This window comes from Eublepharis macularius, chromosome 11 (assembly GCF_028583425.1).
Source record: "Eublepharis macularius isolate TG4126 chromosome 11, MPM_Emac_v1.0, whole genome shotgun sequence".
NCBI classification, from domain to species: Eukaryota; Metazoa; Chordata; class Lepidosauria; order Squamata; family Eublepharidae; genus Eublepharis; species Eublepharis macularius.
The window spans coordinates 46,884,715-46,906,810 of NC_072800.1; the positions used below are offsets into that span (position 1 = coordinate 46,884,715).

Here is a 22,096-nt window from a genome sequence, read left to right on the forward strand (position 1 = left end):
CCGGCTTGCCCACGTGCCCCTTGTCCTGGGGAAAGGCGAACGGCGTGGGTGGCCTCCCAGCCACCCGCACTGCCTTTTGCCTTTCCCCAGGACAAGGGGCGGCCGGCTTGCCCGCGCGCCCCTTGTCCTGGGGAAAGGCGAACGGCGCGGGCGGCCTCCCAGCCACCCGCGCTGCCTTTTGCTTTTCCCGCAAGCCAGCCACCCCTTGTCCTGCGGGAAAAGCAAAAGGCAGCGCAGGTGGCTGGGAGGCTGCCCATGCCATTCAACTTTCCCCAGGCGCACTCCTGGGGCTGGCAACTGCACCCGGCGCCCCCTCTTTGGCGGCACTGGGGGCAGACTACCCCCCTGCCCCCCATCGATCCGGCCCTGATTCACTCTCTCTCTCTCTCTCTCTCTCTCTCTCACACACACACACACACACACACACACACTTAGAGCAGAGGGGGGGGGAATCTATTCCTGCCTCTCCAAATAGAGAGAGAGAGAGACACCCCGTCAACATGTTTCAGCCAGCTTTTTTAAAAAAGCAGGGACAGAATCCTCCGTTCCTCCCCACCTGATTTTAAAAGCAAGCAGCCAGTCTTCAAAAAGCATATTTTAAACACACACACAGAACTGTGAATGAGGTTTCCCCACAAAATAAAGTGTTTTAAAAGCAGGTTAAAAACAGAGAGTGACAGACAGAAAAACACCCATTACTCCTACAAAGCCCCGTTTTTTTAAAAAGCAAAAAACCTTTGTGCCCATGGCTTCAGAACACCCCCTTCCCCCTCCCTCTCCTGGGTTGCTGCTCCGTGGTTGGAAGGAAGCCTGCTAATCAAGGAAAGCTGGGCTTCCATTCAGTTTTCTAGGGTGACAGAAGGAGGGCAAACACAGCTCAGGCATTCCCCTGGCTCCGTTGCTAGGGGAATAGATTATTGGCGCCTGAGTTTCTGGCTCTCCAATTAGATCACGATGGCCCCCCCGATCAAGCCCCCCCCTGAACGCTGGATCGGTCACCGTGGACGGAACCGATTAGCTGAGTCCCGATGGCGCAAACGCCATTATCAGGGTTTTTTTCACATCGTGAGTCCCATCGTGTCCATCTCTAGACAAGAGTACTTTAAGGAAAAAAGATGGTTACGGGGAGACATGATAGGGATATAATATTATGCATGGGGTAGAGAACATTAAGAGAAAACTGCTATAAGATGTTATATTAGTGGTATATAACTCCAAAAAAAATTGCAAAAATGGACAAAAAATATACTGGGATGTGGAAGTACAAAGTAGTAGAAGGTATCTTTTACCACATGTGGTGGACGGGCAAAAAAACTAAAAACATTTGGAAAGAGATACATGTGGAGATTCAGGGGATCTTAAAAACAGATTTTGCCATGAAACGAGAGACTATGCTGTTGGGAATATTGCCAGATAGTGTTTATAGAACATTATATAAACTGCTTAGGTATATGTTAACAGCAAATATTGGCAAGTAAATGGAAAGATGAAAAATCTCCAACTAAAGAAAACTGGAAAGATAAAATGCTAGAATATGTGGCAATGGCAAAATTAATGAATTATATAAACAGAAGATCCATTAGAGAATTTGAAAAAAATGGGAAAATTACTTCACCTATTATAGATATAGATGAAGTAAATTTGGACATTAGCCTTGACTAACAGAGGTTATAGAAATTTTGTTTAAGTTTCACATGTTCTGAAATAGAACATATATTAATTAATCTGACTGATAATTAGTATAATTTAGTATATTATTATATGTTAGGAATGTGATGTCCTGCAGATAAACCAGACTTCCATTACAATTCACAGGGCTTAATGAAACCCACAATCAATGAATTGCAGCATTTCCAGCATTTGATAGTTCCCCAGGAACATTTTTTTTCATGCCCAGACAGAAGGAAAACACTGGAATTTATTGAGTTCTTGGTGGGCCACCAAGATGGTTGGTGGATGCATTATCTTTGTGGTTCACAGTTGTGCAGGTCTATGATCAATTCTACTTCATCAAATAATGGCAATTGATAGTGGAAAGGCGGGATCAGATGACATCCAAGCCACCTTTTCTTCTCACTTCCCATCCCTTGAATTTGGGTCTAATGTCAGTGGTTCTGTCCTGGCAGAAGTAGCAATAAAACTTATGAGCATGAGCAAAATGCAGTGCTCTTATGACTGAGTGACTGCCTCACCCACCAGTGACTGGTGACAGGGTTTCCAAGTCCCAAGGTTCTGCTTCTAACCAGACTGAAGTACTAGAAAAATAGTCTCAAAAGTTTAAATCAGAAATCACTATTTCATCTGTCTGCAGAATATTTCCACTAATGGAAGTGGACGCTCTTCCCTGTCCCTCTGCGGCAGCAAATCCCTCCCCCACCCAAATACTTCTCCTGAGGGGCAGGAAACCCCAGAAACAGAGCAACAGGCCAGTTGGAGGTCTGCAGCAGGAGGGGGAAATAATTGACAACCCCCCATTGCAGAAATCATCTGCAGGATCCAATCTGATGTCTCTGACCTGCCAGTAAACCTTGTTGAAAGAACACAGGCAGTTACTGTCTTTGTAGCGATTCCAATTTTCATGTCATAGCATTATAGTTCAATCTGAAGATCACATCAAATATAACTTTAGAAAATGCTCTTTTTGTAATACTTGCTTGAGGGGAGATTCTTGCTAGCCAAAGTGATAGTTATTTGATATCCACAAGTAAATTACCTCTGTGCCTTTAACTAAATCTATTTGGCTTACTAGACTCACTCGGACAGAAACTACCACATAATGCATTATTGTTCAGTGAAATCTAGACAAACCCAGCCAGCTGTACTTAAGATACTCCCTTTATTGTTTAGTGTTCTCACTAAACATTTCCTGTGTAGTTAAAAACTTGTTTGTCTGCTTAGAGTTAAATATTGGTAACCTAATGAAGCAGAACATTAAACAGACTTTTTCACAGACTAACTACTTAAAACAATATGAGCAAAGCTAGTAATATGGATTAAATTTACATATACAATTCTTACATAATTTCTTATATTGCAAACCTTTAGTCATTTTAATCTTCCCCTTTGCCTTGTTACTGACATGCTGATTGTCAGGGAGAAAAGACAGCATACAGTTATTATTATGACATCTCTTCTTACATTTGGGGCTTGACTGCAGGTTGCTCATTTGGGCTTTGTCCAGGAACCTGTTGCAATGCTAGGATTCAATCTGAAGCACGTGATATTTTAAAAGTGAAAAATGCCTGTGAGTATATGCAGAGTGCCATTCCTTTACCACTGAACATCCGTGGCAAGTGCTCATATTCCTCAAAACAAGGACAAGAATTTTAAGAGCAGCAGTATCTGACCCCTGGAACCTTTAATGGTATAAACTGATACATAACCACAATCACACTACTATCGGCACCATCCAGTGCCTCTGTCAGAATCATTACTGTCAGGAAGGGTCATTCTTTTAGCCCCATTTGTTGTGGAAATAAGGAAGTGTTTGCTGGTTGTTCTGAGAGGGGTGGGTGGTTGATGGGAGATAAAAGGATCCAGAATAAAAGGATCCAGTTATTCACAGCTTCCTGTTCCTCTCTGTGGAGCCCAAACCCAACTCCTCACCTCCACAACAAATTTCATTTCTAATTCTTTGCTATTACACTATTTTGCAATCAGAGCAGTAGGCATTACCTGAAACGAATGACTCAGCTGATGCAATGTGATTGGTTTTGTGGGATACATATTATTGGAGATAATTTGAAATAGACCGTCGCTTGCTGTCATTTCTCTTTTATTTATAAAGGGCTTCTTTTGTAAAAGTGCCAAGGCAGAAAGAATATGTAGCTTGTTTAGGCCAGTGCATTTAAAATATATATATATGCAGCATTCAAAAAGTAAAAATATGCATAAATCCAGCTTTTCCCTTCCTGTATGAAGAATCCCACTTAAAAATTGGATCTGTTTATCCATGACATATGAATGCAGGTGTTTGCTGTAAGTAGAGTTCGTATTTCTTCTGGTTGATCCTCATGCCTGCTTTTGCACATCACAGATAACCAGAGTCATTTTTAACTGCGCCAGAAGGGAAGGGGAAGAGTGAAGCAAACACTTAAGCCTGGCAACAAGCCGAGTTCACGCGCAGTGTCATTTGAGTGCATGATATCTGAATGCAACTGTAGTGAATTGCCTACAGCAGAATCCCAGGGGAATTGATCTCTGTAGTGCCTGGAGATGTTGTATTTCTGAAAGATCTCCAGCCACCACCTGGAGGCTGGCAACTATAATTTCACCCAGGGATCTCTCATGTTACTCGCTGATTATGTACAGCTTTAATGTTTTTGCTAATTTTGAAGTGTATCAAAGTGTATCAAGTTCTGTTAAATCACTCATCAAAGAGATTTACATTGCTATTTTTCAAGGAAAAGAACTGGGCCAATACAGCATTCAAGATTACCTGAACACCTTACTCCCTGAGCAATAAGTCCCCACATGAAGTTGGCACAGTATTCACACCAGTGTGGGCCTCGGAATGTGTGGACCTGCAATACAGAAAGAAAGAGGGGGGGGACCCCTTCAGGATCATCAGGAGGCAGATGGCTTGACAGATGGAACAAGGAAGAAAGAGATAAAGACAAAGATTCCACTCAGAAAAAGTCTTCCTTATGCACCGCCTATTATGTCTCAAAAGCTAAGAGTAGTAAGCCCAGGGAAAAGGGAAAAGTGAACTGGGTCTCGTGCTTCTTTTCATTTCACGGGAGACAAATCAAACAGAACCAAGTTACATTCCATGACACTGAAATAAACCCATTAAACTTTATCCTTAATGGGCTGATTGTTTCACATATGCCAGGGAACGGCACAACGAAAGCATCACTCACTTTTCACCTGATACTGAAAACATAATGCAGAAATAATTCCAACTAATTTTGCCATGAGAACCAGTGTGGTGTAGTCGCTAGAGTGACAGACTAGGATCTGGGAGGTCCAGGTTCAATTCTCCACTCTGACATGGGAGCTTGCTGGGTGACCTTGGGCCAGGCACAGACTCTTACCCTAACTTACCTCACAGGCTTGTTGTAAAGAAAAATGGAGGAGAGGAGAATGATGTCAGCCACGTTAGGTCCCCACTAGGGAGAAAGGCAGGATATAAATAAAGTAAAAAAAAATTAGTAGAGCTTAGAGCCAGTTTACATATAGGGGTCTTTCTCCTTCAGACCGCTCCCTGCCCCGGAGATCTCTGGCATTGATTATGTGGCCCTAGTGTGGGGTGCTGAGGAAAGTTTGGCTATCTGTGTGGTATACCAACTACCTAGTGCACCAGCAGATACCCTGTTGTGCCTGTTGGAGGCGGTAGCAGGGTGGGCTCTGGAGTACCCAAGACTGGTGGTGTTGGGAGACTTCAATGTCCACGCCGATGATGCCGTCTCCACTCAGGCTGTGGACCTGGTGTCCTCCATGGCCGCACTGGGACTCTCCCAGATTGTTTCAACCATCACACATCAAGCAGGACACATGCTAGATTTGATCTTTGGGGTGGGGATAAATGCAGATCTGGAAGCAGCTGAATATGTGCCATGGTCAGACCACTCGGTTCTGAAGGCTCGGCTGGATAACTCGCCCCCCTGCAAGGGCGGCAAGCTTATTTATGCTCACCCATGGAGACTCATGGATCCAACTGGTTTCCACAATGCTCTGTGGGATCCAATACTCCCTGGTGGTTCATTGGATGAGCTGGTGGAAGACTGGCAAGTCAATCTCTCTGACGCCATCAATGAAATCCCCCCCCCCCGTCACCCTCTTTGCCCCCACGACAGACTGGCTCCCTGGTATAGAGAGGTGCTACAATGGATGAAGCGGGAGCTGAGACGGCAAGTGACAATCTCGTGACAAAGAAGCAAGAACATCTTATAGGACGTTTATGAAAGCGTATGCAACGGCAGTGAAGGCTGCAAAGAAGGATTTCTATGCAGCTTCCATTGCGCCAGCTAGCTCACGCCCAGCAAAATTGTTTAATATGGTCTTTAGTCTCCCTGTTGGGGGGAGACTGCCAAATTTTGAATTTGGATATTAGCTGTGAGGCTTTTTCAAGCTTTTTTGGTGACAAAATCTTGTCTTTCCACCGTGACTTGCCGGCCACAATTGACACAGTATGTGAACTAGAGGCCCCTTGGCCGTTTACAGGGTCGATATTAGATGAGATGAGATTGACAGGACCCTATGAGCGGTGAGACCTACCACGTGCTCCTTGGACCCGTGCCCGTCATGGCTGGTGAAAGCCATAGTAGATGGGCTACGGACTGCCTCAGAGGCCATTGTCAACATGTCCTTGAGCTCAGTTTTTTTTCCTGGATCGCTGAAGGAAGTTGCGGGTAGGCCTCTTTTGAAGAAATCATCTTTGAATCCCACCGACCCGGTCAATTATTGCCCGGTTTTGAACCTCCCATTTCTGGGTAAGGTGATTGAGTGGGCTGTGGTGGAGCAGCTACAGGATTTCCTTAATGAGTCCTCATCCCTAGATCCCTTCCAGTCCGGTTTCCACCCAGGACACTGGACGGAGACATTGCTGGTCGCTCTCACTGACAATCTCGACAGGCGGCTGGATCATGGCGGATCAGTGCTGCTGATATTATTGGACTTGTCAGCAGAGTTCGACACGGTCTATTACAATCTACTGACCCACCACCTTGCCGATGTGGGGATACGAGGGACAGCCTTACAGTGTCTCATCTCTTTTCTCCACGGTCGGGGACAGACAGTGGTGCTTGGGGAGAAATTGACATCCTGCCCCCCATTGGTGTGCAGTGTCTTTGCAATACTCTCCCCATTATTGTTTAATGTTTATATGCGTTGCCCAGCTGGTGTGGAGTTTCAGACTTGGGTGTCATCAGTATGCTGATGACACCCAATTACATCTGATGATGGACGGACAGCCCGACTCTGCCCTGGATGTCTTGGAGCGTGCCTTCGAAGCTGTGGCTGGGTGGTTGAAGCAAAGTCAGTTGAAACTAAATTCCACAAAGACGGAAGTCTTGCATGTGGGTCGGGGGTCCATGGGCACAGGACTCCAGCTCCCCACTCTTGATGGAGTGCCACTTGCGCCGGTTTCGAGAGTTAGAAGCCTGAGGGTGATCCTGGATGCCTCCTTGACCATGGAGGCACAGGTCGCAGCAGTTACCCAGTCCTCATTTTACTATCTAAGACAAGCCTGGCAGCTTGTCCCCTACCTGTCAACCCACGACCTAATGGCAGTGATCCAAGCAACGGTCACCTCTAGATTAGACTACTGCAACTTGCTTTACACAGGGCTTTCCCTGGGCCTGATCCGGAGGCTACAGCAGTTTCAAAATGCAGCTGTGCGAGTGCTTGCAAGAGCCCTGACTGGGGAACATATAACACCTATATTACACCAGCTGCATTGGTTACCAGTTGAGTACCGGGTCCGGTTCAAGATTTTGGTGTTGACCTATAAAGCCCTATGTGAACTGGGCCCAAAATATCTGTGGGACTGCCTCTCCCTATATGTACCCCAGAGGACACTTCATTCTACAAATAAACAACTTTTGGTGGTCCCTGGCCCAAGGGTGGCTTGCCTGGCCTCAACCAGAGCCAGGGCTTTTTTGGTCCTGGCACTGGCCTGGTGGAACTCTCTGTCTGATTAAACTAGGGTCTGGCAGGATTTATCATCTTTCAACCGGGTCTGTAAGACAGAGATGTTCTGCCAGGCATATAGCGGAGGCTAGGCTGGGCCCCCACTGGCCATACTGAAAAGATCTGTCCACCATCCTATATATATGTGTGGGCCATGCCTGAAATGCAGTATTTTACTGTTGCCATCTTAAGGAGAAGTTTTATTGTATATAGTTGTTTTAATTTTACTGTAATGTTTTATCAGTTTTAAAGTGTATTTTATTTAAACTGGAATGTTGTACTCCACCCTGAGCCCGTCTGGCAGGTAGGGTGGACTAAAAATCTAATATAATAAATAAATATCACAAATGCCTATGTCTCCATGATGGAACTGTTATAAGGCCAGGTCTGGTTCCAGTTTTTTGGAGGTGGTTCTTGCATCCCCTTCCTGTCTCTTGTGCCCTTCCCCACTGCCCACTACTGCCTAGTTGCCTGTGAATCTTTCATCCTTCACCTGTGCTCCCAGCTGCATGTACCATCCTGTACGCCATTTCCCCAGTGGCACAAGGCAGCTTGTGCAGCCAGGAACATGGGTGGCAAGAAGGTTTGCAAGTGGGTGGGGAAAGCATTCGCAGGCAGGGAGGAGGTCAGGCACACAGGTGGGGGGCCACACCAGTGGACCCCACCAGAAACCCTGGGCCTTGGCAGTGGCCCTGTCTGGGTGTACTGATGCCATGCTGGGTGAGGCGCTAGTGTACATCAGCTCAGGCACAGTTTTGTCAGTTTTTCTTTGATGCTTGTGGTGGCTTGGGGGATCTCTGGCAGAGCGGACTCTACCACTTCAGTGTGTGTGTGTGTGTGGGGGTATACTGTTTTTAAAACAGTTCTCCATGTAATAATATTTCAAATAAAAATGATTAGCATTTCTATGTGATCGCTCTTCCTATTGAATATATTTTCCATGGGGAGTTTGTTTTGTAGCAAGCATTCAAAAAGCGATCTGTCAGCTGGAGTTGGAAGGGATACAATCTATTCTACTGCTTCATTCCTATGCAAATATGCTGCATGGCTGAACCCAAACAACTGGCCTCACTGTGACTAGTTAAAATATGTACTAGCCTTTATTTTTATATCATAGTCATGATCCAGAGCCTCTGTGTGATGCCCCATTTGGTGGGCCATGCATTCCCTGCCATGCATTCTCATAGAAGAGAACTGGAAGCCTTTGTGCATGTGATTCCAAACGACAGCCGCTCTCTGTTTTGGATTGTGGTACCAGGCTACAGACAGGACTGAAAAGCCTTTTAGTTACAGAAACAAACAACCCATAGAATTTCAGAAAACCCATTTGATGCACCGCGTTAAAGGCAAGATAAAAGGATATGATCTTGAAAACCTTTATCAGAAGATTAGAAAAAGAATCTGATAATCTCATCATGGCCTATAAGGCTGCAATTTTAAAACACTTTCCTGGGAGTAAGCCCCACTGAATAAAATGGAGTTTACTTCTGTGTATTGCTGCCTAATAGTGTTATTTCCTAATGTCAAACTCAGCTTCCAGTGTTGTCAATGCAACGAGTTTGTTTTTTGGAGAGGGGGGAGAATATTTCAGGAAAATCTGAAGGGGTGACTACCAATATTTATGGAAGTGCATGGACACATTTTAAGACTTGTCTCTTCTGCAGATAGTAATCTGTGCGCCAAATATGGTTGCCAACTCTGGCTTGGGAAACTCCTGGAGATTTGGAGGTGGTGCCTGGAGCAGACAGAATTTGAGGAGGGAGGGGGAGCTCAGTGGTGATGCAAGGCCATCGAGTCCACCTGCCAGAGCTGCCATTTCTTCTGATCTCTGTAGGCTGGGGGTCACTTGCAGTTCCTGGAGGACTCCGCTTGGAGGTTGGCCACCCTCATGCAAGAACACAGCACTCTTTAAAACTTGCATATGCAGAGAGCCAGTCTGCCTTAGTATAAAATAGTTTCCTTGAAGGTTTGAAATATTTTGAAATTCCTTCATAAGTATTTATTTGTTTGTTTGTTTTTAGTATATTGGTATTAGCCTTCTATATTACGTTAGTACAATACCTGGGCCAAATGTATATTACATATAATTTTGAATATTGAATTAGTCCTAGTGAAGCCTGATTATGATGCGACTCTGTTGCACGAGCCTTTATATGGTTTACCCCCCCCCCCCAAACATACACATTACAATCACTAAGCTAGAATCAAGGGGATTATTGTAACTTTGACTCAAAAGGAATAATGAGAGGTTTGTAGACACATTCCAAGCAGTGGTTGGGCAATTATCCAACTTTTGCATGTTTGAATCAACTACAGACAAAGGCAAACTATTTCTGTCTCCTTATCCTTACCGTCCTCAAGTTAAAAGAGTAAACTTGTTTTATACAGACCACAATATATAAACAGATCCTTGTTCAAACAAAAACACAGTAAGTGCCATTTTGCTTCAAATCTCAGTATAAGCAATGTGATGAACAAGTGTGATGAGGACAGATGCAGTGTCTATTCTGCAGGTTGTAATACCTGCATTGATGAAGCCAATAATTCAGAGCAGTCATGTAGAGTTATTCCAGTCTAAATCCATTGACACTCCTCCCACAACAGCGCAGGGATGTCCCTTCCTACTTGTATCTGATAAAGGGAGCTTTGGCTCTTGAAAGCTCATACCCTGAAAATCTTGTTGGTCTTTAAGGTGCTTCTGGACTTGAATCTTCCTGTTTTACTGTAGACCAACATGACTACCCACCTGAAAATTTGCCATGCTGTTGTTCAGAATTAAGGGCGCAAGAGTGGATAAACTAAAAATAAAGAGTAGTTAATCTGATGAATCCCTAACTATATTATAAAAGTGGTGGGGAAAATATAAAAATAACCAAAGAGGACATGTTTTCTATGAGGTAACCTGTGGACATATTTTAGTGAAACAAAGCAGATGATTGCATTATCTACAGGAGAGGACTAGGAAAGAGCACCATCCTGGGAAAGGTGGTAACCCTGGGAGCCTCTGTCACTTGGAACAGTGATTTTTTTTTAACTGTTATACTTTCCCAGTTCTCTCTTTAATCTTTTATTTATTGGTTGAATTACTTGTGACTTTATTTATATATTTATTTATATTTTATTTATATTCCGCCCTCCCCACATCAGCGGGCTCAGGGTGGATTACATCATATACATTATAAAAAATGTTAATATTTCAACTTTAAAAGCAATAGACAATAATATATAATTTAAAATCTAAAATACAGAGTACAAAAAGCAGCAGCATAGAAACAATTCATATAATCCATCAGTGATCCAGTGATCTTCTCTCTAATATGAAACCACTTACATTATAATAACAATTTGCACTGTGGAACTTTACTAACCATTTAGGTACATAAATATTCATTTGGGATCACCTTTGCAAAGTGCAATGGTCTAATTTCATGATTCATTGTGAATTACTTTTGAAGGAAAAATTATGGCTTATTTTTAATAAGGTATTCAAGTTGGGGATGAGAGCTACTCTCACAGTTTATTAAGTGCAAAAATCCACTTGTCCATGTACATGCACCAAGCTCTGCCCTTCATAATGTGTGCATTGAGATCCCCACCCTTGATGAATTCTGTATCCATCAAAAGACACAAAACCAACCAGCATATACTTTTTCACATGCAGTCGACTCCTTCCATCACTATAAATAATTTCCCTGTGTATAAACAACAAGATTTGAGTCCAGTGGCACCTTAGAGACCACCCAGATTTTTAGGGTATAAACTTTCAAGAGTCAACACTCCTTTCTTCAGATACCTGTGTATGAACAAATGCATATCTGTGCACAAAGGGGGCCCTAAATTAGGGTATTACATTGTTTAATATGATGTTGCATGAATAAAACTGTTGGTAATAGTGAAATGTAATGTAAGTGCTATCAGCTTTACTATCCAGTCTTTATTTTACAGTTGTAGATCTACTTATTTGAAAATGCAAAACAGTAATGTTTAGTTGATATTCAATCACCTGATATATTGCACCGTGTTTTAACACTTGATTTAACTGAATAAGTAAATACTTGATGGAACCCATGTGCCCGAGGTCATCCTCAGGCTTCTGGCTCTCAGAATATTTAGCTTCACTAGCCAAATGCTTATAGACATTAAATGTATTTGAGTTTGCTATTAAAACGAGTGTATTTCCTAATCTTCTTAAGTGGTTCTGCTCTAATCACTAGGATATTTTGGGTCTGTCTGTGGCATCACATAAAGTAGTAATTTTGTGGCAGATTGTTTACGCAACTGTTGCCGATTATTCCTGTTCTTTTCTTGCATTAAGAGGAAGCAAGTAATTATTTCTCTATGGCTTAATAATTTAAGTTGCAGACTTAATTCTCATTAACTCTGAAAATCTAAATGATACCACTGCTTTTATTTAAGGTAGTTCTGAACATGGCTATTTTCCATCTGAAGCCACAAATACAGAAACGAAGAAGCTACTTGAGTACTGGTAGAAAGAAAGTGTCTAAATGATTTTATTTGTAAAATTTTATTTGGCAAGGAGATGGAAGCTTGTCTTTAAGGCTTCCCGAAATTAAGCCTCTATTTGACACTATGCTTCTCTGATTAGTTTTCAAAATTTGGTCTGAATCAATACTTAAGTATTTGAAATTTTTCAGCGTTGGCACCCACTTGGTGGAACTCTCTGTCTTTGGAGACCTGAACCCAGTCGAACCTGTTGCCATTCCACAGGGCTTGTAGGACACCAGGCTTATGGGGGTTGAGGCAGGCAGTTTCTCCAACCAGCCTCCTGCCAGTAGAGGGGCACATGTGCCTCCCCAACTTTGTCATTAGGATGACCACCCCGCCCTGCGGGCCTTGCTGTTTAGAAAAACAGGGATGCACTCTGCGCTGTACTATGATGCTTTTTAAAATAACATAATTGCTGCCATTGTTTTATCTTTTTATACATATTATTATGCAGTACTCTGAGCCTGCTTGCGAGGAGAGCGGACTAAAAAGATGATGATGATGATGATGATGATAGCAGCTTATAGCCAAAATGGACTGGTCACGAACTGAGATGGAAGGCTATTCAACTGTGATTACTCACTAATACGCAGCTACGTAGCATGTTTTATAAGAAAATAAGAACAGCTCAGCTGGAGTAGCCCAGTGGTCTACCTAGTCCAGCATCCTGTTTCACCCAGTGGACAACCAGTTGCTCTGGAACACACAGAGGCAAAGGTGCTCCCTTGATGTTGCATCCTAGAGGTTTACTACCTCTGCATATGGAGGTTCCCTTTCCTCACCCTGTCTAGTAGTCATTGATGGACTGCTCCTCCATGAATCAGTGCAGCCCCCTTTTAAACTAATCTATTCTCATGTTCATCGCTGTGTCCACAGGCAGTGAATTCCACACTTTATTCACTGAATAAAGAAGTATTTCCTTTATTATAGGAAAGAAGTTGGGGGTCTATCAGGGATGATCTCATTTTCCTCTCCCCTACTATTTTTTTCTTTTGCCTCTCTGAAAGGCTCCATACCTTCTTCCCTTTTCCTGCTTCATCTCTCTTTCTTATATATGCCCAACTTTATCTGCCCCCCTCATCTTCAGCTTTCCTTTTTTTGTCCCCCTGCCAGCCTCTACCTGGGAAAATTATGGTCCAGTTGTTCAGTGCTGGCCACCAGGCAGATCCCAGTTGTGTGCTGGAGCACCTCATTTACCCTTGTATCTCCTTCCCCACACCATTTCCTCTTTCCCTTCTTCTGGTAATCCCCATATCCTCACATTTCCCTGCTTCCTTCTCACCTTCCCACCCATCTACCCACCCATCTACCTTTTATCTGCTCCTCCAGCTATATTTATTATTATTACATTTATACCCAGCCTTTCTCCCCAACAGAGACCAAAAACTGCTTACTTCATTCTTTTCTTCTCCACTTTATCCTCACAACAGTCCTTTGAGGTAGGTTAGGCTGAGAGTGTGTGACTGGCCTAAAGTCACGGTGAGCTTCCATGGCAGAGTTGGTATCTGGGTGTCCCATCTGCTAGTCTGAAACCACTACAGCACACTGGCTTCTGCAACATGGCTGGTGTTAAACAGTAGCAAGCTGCCAATCCTGGATAAGTCATGCAAGTGGCAGAGAGGCAACGAAGGAGTCTGGTCTGGAGACCAAGTCTGCTGAGACACCATTGCTTTTGGTTTAAACTATAAGTAATGGCATTGGGCCTGCAGAGCTTGTGTGTGAGCACCATGCTCCAGAGGAGGACCTGCACCCTCACACCCCAGCACACTGTATCCTTCACTTTCCAGTTAGGAAGGCTTGGCAACCCCATAAAAACAGGGCTAGAAAAAGCTGAGGAAAGCATTCATTTTTTAAAGGTACAGGCACTGCTTCTATTATTTTGGGATTATTTATCCTAGGCTTCCCAGATGCTCAGTGGTGGGCAATCTCCTGGGGGTTTGCTCCATTGTCTGCTGATCGCTGGTGATCTGCAGGTGGTGACAAGATCCCTGAAGATCTCCTGTCACCTTCAGGCAACCCAGGAGAGTGCACACTAGGCACACTCCCAGTGGGGTGCGAAGATGTCACTTCTTGAAGTGATATCGTGCCAGTTGTGGGAGTGCTCCTGCACTTCATAAGGGCTAATATTGGTTCCAAATGGGGCAGAATTGGTCCCATGTAAAGCATGGAAGCATGCCTGTGGCAGCTGCGATAATGTAAATCCAACATGGAGGGTCAAATGTACATAGCAGCACCCAGGGCTTTTTTTCTGGAGAAAAGATGGGGGAACTCTTACCTGGGGCAACTCCTGGGAGGAGGTGGTATGCCTTTCAATACATGTTTGTGCACGCAGCTCATGCATGCTTCAGGGACTGCATGATGACATCACTTCCAGGAAGTGACATCATCATGCAGGCATGGCCACCCTGGGAACGCTCCTGTGCTCCGGGGTGTGTGTGTGTTCCGATTCAGCCCGTAACAGGCCGCTCCGCCATGGGGCTACTCCGTCACATGGGAGCACTCCCCCCACCTGGCAGGGGCCGGATCTGGGCCCCAGTAAGCCTGGAACAGGGTGTTGCCACATGGGAGAGCACTCCTCTGCAGTAGCTCAAACCTGGCCATTTAGGGCCCAGATTGGACCGCTTAGGGCCCGATCTGGGCCGTTCTGAAAGGGACCCAAAATGACCAGGATCAGGCAGCTGCCAGGTGGGTGAGAGTTCCCCCACCCAGTAGAGGCTCAATCCTGGCAGGGGCCCAATGCTGGCCATTTTGGGCCTGATCCTGGCCATTTGGGGGCCTGCATTGGGAACCCTCCCCCATGTGGCAGTGGCCCGATTCTGGCTGTTTCAGCCCAGATCCTGGCTGTTTTAGGCCCTAAATGGGCCCAAAATAGCCAGGATGCCCCCCAAACGGCCCAGATTGGGGGTGAAACTGGCCTCGAAAGGGCTACTGCCAGAGGGGGGAACCCTCCCCCACCCAGCTGCGGCTCGATCCTGGCTGTTTCAGTCCAGATCCAGGCCATTTTGGAACCCTCCTCCACCCAGCACCAGTCTGATCCATGCCATTTTGGCCTCAATCTGGGCCATTTTGGGCCCTAAATAGCCCCAAAATGGCACCAAAATGGCCCGGATCAGGGATGAACAAGCCTGGATTGGGTTGCTGCCAGGCGGAGGAACCCTCCCCAGCCCGGAACTGGCCCGATCTCAGCCATTTTGGCCCCAATCTGGGCCGTTTTGGTCCCAAAATGGGTCTGAAATGGCTGAAACTGCCCTGATTGGGGCAGAAACAGCCTGGATCAGGTTGCTGCCAGGCGGGGCCTGGCACCGGCTTGATCCTGGCCATTGTGGCCCCAATCCGGGCTGTTTCTGTGCCATTTTGGCCATTTCGGGCCTATTTAGAGCCCCAAACGGCCCAGATCGGGGCTGAAATGGCCAGGATAGGGCTGGTGCCAGGCAGTGGAACCCTCCCCCACCCGGCAGCGGTTCAATCCAGGCTGTTTTGGGGCCAAATTCCAGGCCCAAAATGTCCAAAATAGGTCCTTTTTAAAATACCCTTGTGGCATGAGTCATGTGGGTATTTTAAAGAGGTGCTAGATCGCCGTTCCAGGGCGTTTTGGCTCAAAAAAAGCTGTGGCAGCACCTGTGCTGGAATGCAGGCAGGGAGTCTGCCTCAAGCTTCTCTAAGAGTTCAGAGTACAACCAAGCCGACCAGGGAGCAAGCAGGGAGCGTAGTCCAGGGAGCCGAATTCAAAGGTCAGAACCAAGAGAGCAGTCAGAGCAGAGCTGGGTCGCAGTACAACCAGGCAGGTCTGTGCGCAGGTGCGTCTGCAATGAGGGGAAGGGCGTCCTGGCTTAAGAGCAATCACCTCCAGGGCAGTGATGCATCCTGCTAAGACTCAAGGTCACTACGCCGCTGTTTGAGTGCCTGAAGCCTTGCACGTCGTCTCCTTTCCTGTGCAGCAAGATGCTGCCGCACCCTACGCTGCCTTTCAGGCTCAGGGGAGCTTGGTGGGGATGTTGCCCTGGTCTCAACTTCTGGTGCAGGTAGGGGAACAGCCTCTGTCTCTGAGTCTGCCCTGGATTCCTCAGCCTGCTCTGGCAAGGGTTCCTGCTGTTCCCCTCCCTGCTGGTCTTCCAAGCGGCTGACTCTGGAGGGGCTTGGCATACTCTCTCCCCTGTCATCCTCCCTGAGGTCTTCATCCTCTGAGGACTCAGAGCCCATGACAGCACCATTCCCATTTAATGTTTTATCAGAACAAGCCTTGGAAATCCTCCACCTTGTGGACTTTACTCTCCTCAATTCATTTGCCTCTCAGAAATTAATCCTTTCTGTTTTTATGGCAAACCATAGTTTGCTGTTAGAGATTATACTCTTATGTACCACCTGTGCTCCATGTTGTCTAATGTTAGTCCTAGAACTTATTATGTTCTGTTTCAGTATTTTTCTACTCTGTATTGGATTCTTGCTAATGCTATGTCTTTTAAACTTGTATCTATTTACTCTATGGCATTGTTTATGGAAATGTCCTAGATACTGTATTGAAATGTACTTGATACTGATTGTACTAATCTCATACTATGTAATCTACCTTGAGTCTCAGTGAGAAAGGTGGGCAATAAATGACAAATAAATAAATACATAAATACATAAATAAATACATAAATAAAAGGATGATTTGTTTCTTTCCTTATATATCAAGATTTTAAATCACAGTTTAATCCTTGTTTGAAATCTGTTTTGCAGGTTAGAGGAAAAAAGGAACAAATTTTTGATGTAAGAAAATGAAAAAAATTGATCGATCCATCCATCCATTAATCCATCCATCCATCCATCCATCCATCCATCCATCCATCCATCCATCCATCCATCCATCCATCCATCCATCCATCCATCCATCCATCCATCCATCCATCCATCCATCCATCAATTGACTGAAATAGTGGAATGGATTAATTTTCCAACTCATTCCTGAAGAGAAGAAGGAGGGGTAGTGAGTTACTGAGACTTTCCAAGGGTTGTTCCTGTAACGGCAATTGATTGTTTGATCAGTAATGGTTTGTCTTCACATGTTAAATCTTTTGTTCTAACCCTTTTGTTCCAACCCTTTGATGAAACTGTGTCTCACAACATATGTAAACTTCTGTAAGATGGACTGGTTAATACTTTGATTTGGATAAAAGTTCAAAATAAATTATAACACAACCTTCTAAAATTTTTTGGCTTGATTGATTAATTATGCAAGATCTGTGAGTGTCAAACCATGGATGCAAAGCAAGTCCAAACACAATCAAACCAAAATTTTGTGAGTAAAGCATTTAATTTTTTTCAAAGACTTGTAACATGGACTGCAGAAGATCTAGAATTGTTTTGTCTAGTCTTGTGCACTGGACCTCTTTCTTATTATTTTTAATCTTCAGTCAAGATTAGATTTTATATTTAGTTATTTCAAGAAATGTGATCTTTAAATCACTTCATCCCAAGAGGGGGTAAAGTTCCAAGCAAGTGTTTTTTTAATTGTGCATTTCTTGTTAAAAGCACATACCACACATTCTGATGAGTGCTGTGCCATGAACTCTCATGCCCCCCGCATATGCCTTTACTTCTATAGCACACTATTTTTAACATCTTCCAGAACAAATGGTCAAACACCTCTTGGTATTCCTACAAAGTAATATGATATTTTTGTTAACTTTTATAGCAGGATGATTATAAGAACTATTTATTAAAGTTCTGTTTTTATCTTATATTCCAGATTGTATCTAGATTTAAGAATGCATTGTTCAAGTCTGTGAGTTTAGAATCTCATGTTTCCATGATAGGTGCCTAAACCAAATGACTATCTGTGGAGCAGCAGGATTGTACCTATAACCCTTTCCAAACAGCTACAGCCCCACCAATGAGCTTTTTGCCATTAAAGGTCGGAGAGAGGGGTTGAATGTAGCCATTCTGAAAATGGGATTGATGGACATGTAGCATTTTAAAAAATGGCTCCATGAATGGTTCCATGAACGCATGCAGACCTAGTTGTTGGAGTGAAGGCTAAACCATTTGTGTCAAAGCCATGGAAGATTCATATCTAGATGGGGGTATATATGCAAAATCCTGCTCCAATGTACACTGTACTACCATCTAGATCAAGGTAAATTTAAAAGCCAATGTGATGTAATGGTTAGAGTGCAAGACTAGGAACAGGAATAGCTTGACTCTCTCTCCACCTTACAAGGTTGTTGTGAGACAGCTGGCATGATTTAGTGTTTAGAGTGTCAGATTAAGATATGGGAGACCCAGGTTCAAATGCCCACTCTGCAGTAAAATCTCGCTGGATAATATTGGGCAAGTCACTCTTTCTCCACCTAAGCTATCTCATTAGTTGCTGGGAGGATAAAATGAAGAAAGGGAGAATGATGTTGTGAATTGTGTTTAGGTCCCTCACTTGTGAGAAAAGCAGAGTATAAATATCTAAATAAGCAAGGTACAATGGAGGAGGGACAAAATACATAATATCCTGAGATCCTTGGAAGAAAGATGGAATAAAAATCTAATAAGAGATACAATGTTCCACTCTGATCACTGATTTATTTTCTTTTTAAGCAGTCAGTCTATTTTTGTATAAGCTTGTGATTATAATACCTGATTTGGGGGTGACTGACAGGCGACGGCAAACCAACTCAGAATGTATCTTGCCCTGAAAACCCTATGGCGTTGCCATAATTTGGCTGTGACTTGATAGCATGCATGCATGCATGCTTACACACAAGTAATGTTTATTGTGTGGGGCCAAAGGCCATTACAATTAGAACACATAAAAGGGAATATAGACAAAGTCCAGAAAAAGCAATAACATCGTAATGTTAAAAGCACATAAAAACACAGGTATTTGCTCTTTAAGAAACAAACACGGTTGTCTTTGTCAATTCTCATTTTCAGAGCACATCTTGAAACTTACACTGGGTACTTGGAAAAAAAAAATCCAGTTTTCTAATCATGCATTTAAAGTTTAGAAAAAGAATAATGTGATTTATCAGTTAAATTATAGCTCTTTTCAAACAGGAAACAAGAGGGCATGCAGAACAGCTAGAGTGAGCAAATAAAGTTTCTGGGCATACTTCCAATTTTAAATCAAAGACCAAACAAGGGGAATTTTGAAGAGGAAAGAAAGAATGTATAGGTCAACGTGGAAAATATGCCCCAAGTCATGAGAAACTATCTTTCTGGCTGAAGTCAAACCATTTTTTCATATATAATGATGATTACAGGGAAATCTGCAAGCTCAGAGAATGCTTCAAACACATCAGAAGAGAGCATCCCTTTCCTCTTCAGAAACGCGTTGGCTTTTATGATTGAGGCAAAGGTTACTGCAAAATATTTTCATATAATACCCCCACCCCCACATTCCAATACAAATTCATCCCATTCAGATCAAAGCACACTAATAGTCAAAGTGAAAACACAGTTGCTAAAGAATTACGAATAATAATACTAGCTCCATCCTTACCTTAGGCAAGAACAGAGCAATATTACAAACTATTCTTTTTTTACAATCCCCAAGTTTATATGCCTTGTATACACAATATAGTTAAGCCTGCAGCAGTTTCCATCCAGCTCTAGAATTAGGCTGTGCTCAGCAGCATAGTACCTGCCTCAGCACATACCCTTGCTTTTCTTTAGGGAATTAACACTCCTAGTCCTAACTGCTTTTGGAAGACTTGGTTTTACATAGTGGAACTCATAATCCACAGCAAGATTTTGGCAAAGCCAGTTTGATGTGTGCATGTGATGTCTGAGTACAGAGGAATGTTCTCCATCCGTTCCTGATAAACATCAAACAGGAGCTTGGGTGGTTTTAACTATGATAGCTAGAGAGTCTGAATCTGGGACAAAGACAGCTCTTCCCGCAAAAGAGCAAGATGCCTGGAAGCTAAGTTGCTAAGAATGAATCACTTCCTCCGTGCACATATACCGGTCCCAAAAACTGCCTCGACATGGGGGTGGGGGAGAAAGCTGCTTTTTAGATATGAAAGCCACGGGAGCTTGCTGCCGCTTCAGCTATTGACAAGTGACGGCAGAAGCTTTCTTCAAGAGCTCAGTGGGACCCCTGAAGGGTTTCCTTGGCACATGGGACTCAAACAAAAGATATCAGACAATGCCCTCACAGCACTCTGGTTTCTTGTTAATTGATGCTTAGGGATGTCAAGGGAACAAGTTGTGATTAAAATGAGAGCTCTCTTCACAGGTAAAATGAAGACCTGGGCAAAGGCATTTTTGTTAGTCTCAGTATATGCCTGGCATTAAAATAAAAAGGACATAAATCAAATGATACAGGAAATGTGAATTATAGGAGTTGCTTTGGAAACTCAATTCAGGTTCCAATCTGTGATACATACTTTATAATGTAATCCTAAACATGGTTATTCAGAAATAAGCCTTATTGATTTTAGTTAAACTTATTTGCAAACAAGTATGCTTTGGCTTGCTAGTCTTGTTGTTTTCACTGTTTCAGTACATTCATTCCAGACTCTATCTTTATTTAATCATTAGTAACATGATGCTTTTCTTTGGAGCTTTCTTTTCATTCCCCTCATTTATATATATAGGAACACTATCTTTGTATCGCAAAGTTTTATATAAAGAGTATTTTTGTGTGCGTAAAGTATACTATCCATTAATATTACTACTCTAAGAAAGTGATACAAAGAAACATAAAACAGCACAACAATAAGCTGCTAAAGTAAAAAAAAATGAGGGGGGGGGGACAACCACGGCTTTTAAAGCAGACACAGTCCATATATATATACATGTATATGTATCTTACCTTAAAATTGTGTGCTTTCTCATAGTTGAAATGGCTGTCATTTTGCGTTAGTGCTGCTCTCCTGACCAAAGAGGTGATCTGCGAATAGGCAAAGAGTTTCAGAGGTTGCCATAAGAGCGCCCCTTTGACCCCCATCTTCACCCCCAATGCCACTGCCAGCAGCTCCTGCCGCTTCCTTCCTCGCTTAGATTTGTGAACCACGGCACAGGTTTTGTCATTCTCCAGCCACAGCTCCTCAGCGAACATAGCGCTCGGATCCCAGATCTTTTGCCTGTCTTCCTCTGAGCCCGGCAGGCTTGCTGCCGTCAGGTTTGTCCAACTGCTTCTAATGTTCGACAGCAGATTTGAAGCAGCTGCAGCCCATTCTGCTGAGACCTCTGGCATGTGACTTGAATGGGCTGTCTTGTGGGATGGAAGGAGCTTCTGCATCTGAATAAGTAACGGCCTGCTTTGTGGGACTTCTTTAAGGCAGACGTGTGTCTGGAACAATAGCCTGGATTCATGTAGCGAACAGCTCTCCCCGCTCTTTTCCCTCCCAACTCCAGCAGTGATATCCTGCCAGACGCTGAAGAAATACAGGCAACGGCACCACTTTACGGCATCATACCACAACAGATTTCAAAGGATAGATCACTTCTACTTGGGAGCCCCCCCCCCCCCGCCCCGCTTCTACAAATGACTCTGATGTGGCATCCAGCGGCACTCGTAGCTGGGGACTTGTGAGCTGTTCCAGTACAAACACCAAGCAGATTAAGCCTTTAAATCCCAATGATTGTTTAATCTCACAGGGCTAAAACGTTCTTCTTTTTTCATATCCTGTGCAAGTGAAAATCTGATAGCACTTGAAGGATTAGTAGTCGATCTTTGCCATGCATTAAGGGTGTTTTTTTGGAGTGCTCCCATTTAGCATGTATGAAGTAACCCCATCATTTCAGTACCGGAGGCAAATTGCAGGCCTAGCCTATCATTTCATCTACATAGGAAAATTACATAGACTCCCACCAAGGATAGCAAGAGAATTGCTGAGGCATAAGGACTCATCCAGCCTAATGCACATTATGCTGCAGGCTGGTGACCAATGATTTTCCTCTCCTGCTTGTTTCCAGATGCACCCTCCAGTCTGGATGTCATAGCAGTCACTAAGAGCGAATTATGTGTGGCATGCCT

General features: G+C 43.8%; 1 protein-coding gene and 1 long non-coding RNA gene across 2 annotated transcripts in view; one reads left to right on the forward strand and one right to left on the reverse strand.

The window, feature by feature from the left end:
• LOC129337226 (uncharacterized) overlaps window positions 1-17,230 on the forward strand; it is a 90,864-nt gene extending 73,634 nt beyond the window's left edge. Inside the window, exon 3 of the long non-coding RNA XR_008597799.1 lies at window positions 16,861-17,230. This is a non-coding gene — a long non-coding RNA (uncharacterized LOC129337226). The remainder of the gene's footprint in view (window positions 1-16,860) is intronic.
• Window positions 1-22,096, reverse strand: part of CHN2 (chimerin 2) — a 191,928-nt gene that overhangs the window by 16,135 nt on the left and 153,697 nt on the right. Inside the window, exons 7-8 of the mRNA XM_054990757.1 lie at window positions 20,930-21,007; window positions 4,439-4,523 (exon numbers count right to left, since the gene is read on the reverse strand). Of these exons, the coding sequence (XP_054846732.1) occupies window positions 4,439-4,523; window positions 20,930-21,007 (163 nt within the window). The remainder of the gene's footprint in view (window positions 1-4,438; window positions 4,524-20,929; window positions 21,008-22,096) is intronic.